Genomic DNA, 8,347 nt, shown 5'->3' with positions numbered 1-8,347 from the left:
TGCCCCTCAGGTCCTATTAATTCTCTCACCCTAAACTTATGCCCTCGAGTTTTTGATTCTCTATCCCTAAGAAAAAGACTGTGTGCATTCACCCTACCACTACCTGCGACGACTTTATACAACACTACAACAAAGTTCTAAACGTTGGTGTCCATATTCGGCAGGTTCCTTTAGTGCTGCCCCCCAGTGTTCGCTTGCTGGAACATCAGGCTGGATTTCAGTGGCGCTGCCGAGAACTGAACCATCATCAATCAGCGGGACATGTCACTCACAGACTAGGACTATATACGTGTGACTGTTTCCTTTGCTCGCTATTTTGAATATGCCGTGTGTTTTTCACCTTGGGTCCAAGACTCCAGAGGAACACTGTACTCATGTATGACTAAATGTTAATTATAACTTCAGTTTGATTTGATTTGAAAAAGTTCACTTACTTTTACTGCCCGTTATGCTGCTGGCGCTTAGGGCAGCAATGGTGGTGTTCAGGGCTGTCCTACATCATGTCAGTACTTTACTCTTGTTTTCTCTGCTGTCAGTCGTGCAAGTTCTGGGTGGAGACTCAGGAATACCGTCACACTCAGGTGTAGGATTCTTCATTGCTGGTTCCGTAACAATTTTGTTTTACCCCTGAGCTGAACCCCCAAATCTGGAGGACCGGTGGACCAGCCTTAGTCTGGCCTCTGCCCTTTGACCTGTTTGGCATGGGTGACCCTACCAAGAGCCAAAGCATAAAGCCCTGACTCCAACCAGCAAGGCTCTCTGGGTCTTTGAGGCACACAAACCTCCAAACCCAACAATAAGGCTGAGGTCCTCCTAGAGGAAAAAATGTTCAAAGCGAATTTATATTTTGAACTTTGCTGTAGAGGTGTATAAAACCATTACTAGTGGGACGTATGGAGTATCCAGGGAGGGGTAGCGCCGCTGGTGAAGGGGTTTGTCGCGTCCATTCCAGGTCAGCTCACTCACCTTTGGGACACTCAATTCTCACCTGTGGTTCCAAGCACCTGTTTGCATGTGACAGTGGCCACACCCCAGTACACCGCTTTGACAGGCGGGTTAAACCAGGTGAGGGTAGCACACCCCGGTGAGATAGGGACGTGCCCATCCTAGCAGGCAAAGTCAGCTCTGGCAGACTGGGCAGATGAGCTCCAACGGCCAGGAAGGTGGTTCTGCAACGCTCCGTGGACAGCGAAGGGCACGGCAAGGCACAGAGACGTCATGGTCATCCACTGCAACCCAGGAAGACCCCAGTCTGTGATGCTTCTTTGTACCACTGGACCCGGACCTCTGAGATCGGGAGAGTGTGGAACTGCCCCAGCTTTTCCACTTTAAAAATCTCTCCCACACAGGTCTCCTAGCACCACTGGACACGACGGACAGTTACCACCACTACCAGTGGTCGTGTGAATACACTCAGTCTTTCTCTCAGGGTTGGGGAGTTGAGGTCTAGATGGCATGGACCTCACACCCCTCAAATGTAATTGATAAATTTGCCAATGACACAACTATTGTTGGTGGAATCTCAGATGGTGATGAGAGGGTGTACAGGAGCGAGATATATCAGCTAGTTGAGTGGTGTCACAGCAACAACCTTGCACTCAGTGTCAGTAAAACAAAAGATCTGATGGTGGAGTTCAGAAAGGGCAAGTCAAGGGATCACACCCCAGTCCCCATAGAGGGATCAGAAGCGGAGAGAGTGAGCAGTTTCGAGTTCTTGGGTGTCAACATCTCTGAGGATCTGACCTGGACGCAACATACCGATGCAGCTACAAAGAAAGACAGCAGTTATATGTCATTAGGTATTCGAGGACACTTGGCATGTCACCAAAGCCACTTGCAAATTTCTACAGATGTAGTGTGAAGAGTATGGTATGGTGGCGGGGTGGGGGGCTACTGTACAGGATCGAAGGAAGCTGCAGAGAGTTGTGAACTTAGTCAACTTCATCGTGGGCACGAGCCTCTGCAGAATCCAGGACATCTTCAAGGAGCGACTCCTCAAAAAGGTGGCATCCATCATTAAGGACCCCAATCACCCAGGACATGCCCTCTTCTCATTGCTACCATCAGGGAGGAGGTACAGGAGCCTGAGGACACGCACTCAAAGATTCAGGAACAGCTTCTTCCCCTCTGCCGTCTGATTTCTGAATGGACACTGAACCCATGAACAACACCTCACTACTTTCTTATTTCTTTATTTCCATTTTTGCACTGCTTATTTTAATTTAGCTATTTACTTTAGTATATTTTTAGCTAATATTATGTAATACATCATACAGCAAATTTCGCGACATATGCCGGTGATAGTAAACCTCCTGTACTCCACCAAGCAACATGGTTTTTGCAACAGTTTGTAGCACCTTGTGTCAAGCACTCACTCCGCTGAGTCTCCTGCCATCAGTCTCCAGGCTTCCGATGGATTTTTGGCCGCTCTTCCCCCGTGAGCTCTCCTTACCTGCAAGTATTCAATGCATTCCCGACTGCGCTTTATTTTTACCACTGACTATTTTTCCCTCGTGATCGTCAATTTGTGTCAGTGCAGAGTTGAAGGGTCTCGGTCTCGTCCATTTCCCTTCACGGATGCTGCCTGACCAGCTGTGTTGCGTTGTTGCTCCCGATTTCCAGCACCTCTTGTGTCCTATAGCAACTCCCAGTCACCAGAAAACATTCAATCTGGTTTACGCACTCAACGACGCCTTTTGACTTCCCGTGCGGGAAGCGGGTGTTGGTGGAGCGGATCCCCTCGTTCCGCGCCCCGAACCGCTCTGCCTCTGGCAACCCCTCTTCCGGGTGGGCGGGGACTTGTTTGTTTCCATTTATGCGCGCGGCCGGTGACGTCACCTCACGACGCAGACCCGCCCCATTGTGTGACGCGGGGGGAAACCAGGGGGACGCGGCGCTGCTCTTGACTCCGCCCACCAGGGGGCAGCTACGGCTGGGGGCGGGGCTTCCCTCACAGCCTGTCCTGGCATTTGCCATGGACCCTCTCAGCCCTCGGGGAAAGACCTGATCCTCCACCAACCGATCCTTCAAAGGAAAGGAAAGCCCCTCTCCCCTCCCTCCCTCCCAATGCAATCCCAGCCCAGTTCGTCTCAGGCAATGGACAAACCCGTCAAGGGCATTCTGAAGAGGAGCCGCAGACGCACAGAGGAGGAGAGGTGGGTGAAGGTCGCACAGACCACTAGCGTCTCCCCCCCTCCTCCACTGGCCTCAATCCTGGTTCACCAATTTCAAACAGTCCCTTGTCCACCCCTTCCCTAAACAACGCTCAATAGGGTCTGCCCTGAAAGTGACCAGGCCCTCTCACCTTAAACCTCTAGTTCTCGGTTACCCAACCGCGGGAAAGAGACTGCATTTACACTCTCTATGTCCCTCGTGATTTTATATACCTCCATAATGTTTCCTGCATTCTAAGGAATAACAGCCTAGTCTATCCATCCTCTCTCCATAACTCAGTTTGTCAAGTCCTTCCAAAGCTTTGCTGGTCTCTTTCCAGCTTAATAATATTTTTTTTCCTATCACATTGCAACCAAGACTGAACTCAATGCTCCAGGTATGGTCTCAGCAGTGTCTTGGACAACCTCAACATGATCTCCCAGCCTCTATATTCCAGTGCCCTGACTGGTGAAGGCCACCATGCCCTCACCACCATGTCTAGCTGTGACACCACTTTCAGCGAACCATGTACTTGTACACCAAGGCCCCTCGTTCTCCAACAGTCCCGAGGTCCTCGCTGTTCACTGTGAAATTCCATAAGGAAATTTGAAGTGTGGGTAGTTCTATTATAATGTGGAAGTTGTGTCCCAGGGAAACCTCAGGGAGTGGTGTCATAAGAACAAATGGGAAAAGAGAGATTAGGGACGAGAGGATTTCAGACTCAAGTAACAAAGCTATTTTCTCCAAGAATTTTCAAAATTAAAGGTGTTTTTAATAGGTATAAGATTATTCAGGTTTTTCAAAGGTAAAACTACCAAAGTCATTTTTTAATAGAGTATCATTGACAAGTCTGAATAGAAGTGATTGCTTGTCAGTTTCCAAAGAAACTCCCTCAAGTGGCCTCCCACGGTGAAACAGACAGTCTGGTGTTCTCAATACACAGTGGGGTCTAATTACTGCTGGGACTTTGCATGTATGCAGTTCTTTGTTTCCAAGACAGACAGCTTTTTAAATCTGCTTGTCCAATTTCCAAAGTAACTCTGAAGTTTCTCTCTACTTCCTGATCCATGTTGCATTAGAACCAAATTGACCCAGGTGATTCTGTAAGGTTGTTATAGCCGGGGATGGTACTGGGGATAAGCTCCCACTCCCTATTAAATGCTCCCAGTAGCGTGCACCTCAAACAGCCTTGGACAACCAAGTCCAGCTCCTGGTCTTCACGTGTTGGCTTAGCTACTAAGCCCCATGCAACCGTTTCTACTGAGAGGAGAAGGGACAAAGACCAGTTACAGGCACCTTAAAACCAGTCATTCAGGCAGATGGGGCTCATCAGCCATGGTTGGCAGCTCTGATCTCAAACCTCTGCTGCCTTGCGGCTGGACCCACTCACGGGGAAGGCTTCGGGAGTAAACCCCCAGGGAAAAGACAGTCCTGCATTGAGTTCAGCGTTGAATGGCAACAACTCCTGCAACGCTGCTGGTGCCAAACTGTACCGGTCTCTGCTGCTGCTTTGGATTCATCAGATGCATGGGGAGCAGGAGCCTGCTGCTTGGGCAATAGCTTGCCCTCTATATCAAACAGCCCTGGCTTGCGTAGACAGCCGGGATGCAACGTCCATGGTTGACCCTGACCAGTGGAGGGCCCTCAATACAAACGGTGGTCCCTGGTTCATCAGTTGTGTTATATCCAAATTGCTTTGTGGAGACGCACATTGTAGCAGATCTATCTGTATAGTAATGTCCATAACATTTACCACAGTGGGCTGTCCTGAACTCTGCTCTGCTACCTTCTCTCTTGCAGTCAAAAGAAATCACAGAAATGGGATGAGATGAACATAATTGCTACCTACAAGCCTGCGGAAAAGGATTATGGGCTCATGACCATCGACGAAGTTAAAACTCCTTTCAGGTACAGCAAGATATCCATTTGTGCACCTAGTAATGGATCTCCACATTGCAAGTCAAGTCAAGTTTATTGTCATTTAACTATATACATGTATACTGTCAAACGAGACAACGTTTCTCCAGTCCAGAGTGCAAAGCACAGTAGTGCACGTAACACAGATGTGACACAGAATAACTTAGGATAGTGAGAATTAAATCAACAAATATATTACACATAGATAAAAAATAATGTGCATAAATTAAATGTTGTCAGGTACAGAACCGATTCTTTGGTGACACTTTGAACGTGATGTGTCAGGATGTTCAGAAGCCTAATGGCCTGAGGGAAGAAACTGTTTCCCATCCTGACTGTTCTTGTCTCTATGCATCAGTCTCCTGCCTGATGGTAGAAAGTCAAAGAGGATGCTGGATGATGGGTGGGATCCTTGGTAATACTAAGGGCCCTGTGTACACAGTGCTCCTGATAAGTGTCCCTGATGTGGGGAGACCCCTATGATCCGCTCAGCTGTTCTCTCAGTTTGTAGGGGTGATGTTTGGTTGCTCCCATACCAGATGGAGATGCAGCTTATCAGGAAACTCTCAATGGTGCCTCTGTGAAATGCAGTCAAGGGATCAATTTCCTCAATCTCCTCAGGAAGTGGAGGTGCTGCTGTGCTTTCTTGTTCAGGGAGGTGATATTGAGAGATCAGGTGAGGTCTTTGGTGATATGAAATCCCAGGAAGTGCGATTTAGTAGCAAGCAATTGGTAAAAGGAAATTATAAAGATTGTATGAGAGTTTCAGCCTCCCAACTCAGAGACCTCTGGAGCTGTGTGGGTGGGGGAGGGGGGGGAGTTTATTTTCTCCCTGCGATCACGTGGGTTTCCCTGGGCTCCGTGTATTCTCCTACATCCGAACAATGTAAACTTTTTTTTACAGAGGGTGCCAGAATTGAAATTCAAACTCCAGTGCCCCAAGCTGTAATAGCGGTGTGTTAATCACTACACTACTGTAGTATTGCATCACCTGCTGCTCCACAGTGCCACCCTGTTTGGGCACATGGCCATTGTGCAGGAAAATGGGACTGCGGCTTAAGGTCAATCATGAACTGGATGGTCAATGGCTTGTGTTCCAAGAGTGAGATGGCGAAGAGATAGTGGTGAGATGGAGAGGAGATGGTGGTGATTTGGAGAGGAAATGGTGGTGAGATGGTGTGGAGATTGTGTTTAGATGAAGAAGAGATGGAGATGGTGAGGAGATATTGGTGAGATGGTGAGGTTATGGTGGTGAATTGGAGAGGTTATGGTAGACAGATGATGAGGAAATGGTTGTGAGGTGATGAGGAGATGGTAAGATGGTGAGGAGATGATGGAGAGAAGATGGAGGTGAGATGGTGGTGAAATGGAGAAAAGATGGTGATGAGATTCAGAGGAGGTGGTAAGGAGCTGGTGAAAAGATGGTGGTGTGATGGAGGGGAGATGGTGGTGAGGTGGAGAGGTTATGATAGATAGATGAAGAGCTGGTCTTGAAATGGTGGTTAGATGGAGAAGAGGGTGGTGAGATGGAGAGGACATGGTGAGGAGATGATGGTGAGATGGAGGGAAGATGGTGGTGAGATGAAGAGCAGATGGTGATGAGATGATGAGAAGATGGTGCTGAAAAGAAAAGGAGATAGTGAGGGTATGGTGGTGAGATTCAGAGGAGACACTGCAAATAGGGTCACAGTCATACAGCAGGAAAACAGTCCTTTCAGCCCAGCACGTTCATGCCACCAGGATGCCCATCTAAGTTATCCCATTTGCCCACATTAGACTCACATCCCCTCCCTCTCATTAAGGACTCTCACCATTCAGAATGTGCCCTCCAAAAGAAGGGAGGAGGTACAGGAGCCTTGAAAACCCTGTATGAACATTTATGAACAGCATCTTCCCCTCTCCCAACAGATTTCTTAACAGTCCATAAATGTAGGAACTCTACCTCACCGTTCCTCGTGTGTTCTATTTTGATTTTTGTTTGTTATAAATAATAAGATTTTTATCTTGCACAGTAATGTTGGCACTAAACAATAAATTTCACAACGTGTGGCAGAGATAATAAACTGGATCCTCATTCCATGTACCTGTCCAAATGTATTTCAAATGTTAATAATGTACCCACCTCAGTCTTGTCACCTGGCAGCTCATTCCATATATGAACCACCCTCTGGGTGGGAAGTTGCCCCTTGGATTCCTATTAAAACTCTCCCCTTTCACCTTAAAACTTTTCACCCTAGTTCTTCATTCCCCAAGTCTATGCATACCTCTTGTGACTTTCAGGGATCAGGGGTTAACTTTATGAACATTACCTCGCTACTTTTTAAATTACTATTTTGTGCTACTTATTTTATTTAACAATTTTATATAGGGTGCCTAAGACTTTTGCACAGTACTGTAGTAATTTTATGTATTGCACTGTACTGCTGCTGCAAAAAAAAACACATTTCATGATATTTTTGAATGATGATAAGCCTGATTCTGATGTGGGCCTCTTTTGTGGACTGAGAGTGGGGAGAGGGCAATGAGAGGGGAATCTTGCTTGGGAAAGAGGGAAGGTAGAGATGTTCTGTCATGATCAATAAACCAATTGTTTGGCATCAAATGACCTTGCCTGGCACCCCTTCTCTGCCACCTGTCCCACACCCCTCCCTCGTGCTCCACTCTTACCATTCCTAACATCTTTTCCTCCCGCCGGATTTACAAACTCGCTCTCTGCTCCACATTGACAAATACAGTACAGTGTAAAAGCCTTAGGCACCCTGGCTATATATATTCAAATTCAAAAGTTCAAGACTAAATAAATAAACAAACAAACATACATACATATACACACACACCTAAGAATTTTGCACAGTACTGTACAATTATGTGTATTAGGAATTTGCTGTGATATGTTAGCACAACATGCAACAAAATAAAACACCATTCAAAAATTATAAAGAATAATCTAAAAACTGAAGTTATGGAACAAATTGTGCATAGGTCATAAATAGCAGCATGTATTTACCATGTAAACTGCCTTATAAAAAGTGGAAACATATAAAATTCTAAAGGGATCGGACAGGCTAGATGCAGGAAGATTGTTTCCGATGTTGGGAAGTCCAGAACGAGGGGTCACAGTTTAAGGATAAAGGGGAAGCCTTTTAGGACTGAGATGAGGAAAAACTTCTTCACACAGAGAGTGGTGAATCTGTGGAATTCTCTGCCACAGGGAACAGTTGAGGCTGGTTCATTGGCTATATTTAAGAGGAAGTTAGATATGGCTCTTGTGGCTAAA

The 8,347-nt window shown here is 46.7% G+C and overlaps 1 protein-coding gene across 6 annotated transcripts in view; it reads left to right on the top strand.

Annotated features, from left to right (window-relative positions):
* The first annotated feature begins 2,911 nt into the window (after positions 1-2,911).
* The window catches only part of LOC140729230 (protein phosphatase inhibitor 2-like), a 70,861-nt gene continuing 65,425 nt past the window's right edge, over positions 2,912-8,347 (top strand). For all 6 annotated transcript variants that reach the window (XM_073048763.1, XM_073048759.1, XM_073048760.1 and 3 more), the window contains exons 1-2: positions 2,912-3,155; positions 4,954-5,061. In XM_073048763.1, the coding sequence (XP_072904864.1) occupies positions 3,067-3,155; positions 4,954-5,061 (197 nt within the window). In that variant the 5' untranslated portion in view covers positions 2,912-3,066. The remainder of the gene's footprint in view (positions 3,156-4,953; positions 5,062-8,347) is intronic.

Source organism: Hemitrygon akajei, chromosome 6 (assembly GCF_048418815.1).
Source record: "Hemitrygon akajei chromosome 6, sHemAka1.3, whole genome shotgun sequence".
In the NCBI taxonomy this organism is placed as follows: domain Eukaryota; kingdom Metazoa; phylum Chordata; class Chondrichthyes; order Myliobatiformes; family Dasyatidae; genus Hemitrygon; species Hemitrygon akajei.
The sequence above is the reverse complement of the archived record's forward strand: the minus strand, read 5'-3'. Positions and strand labels throughout refer to the sequence as shown.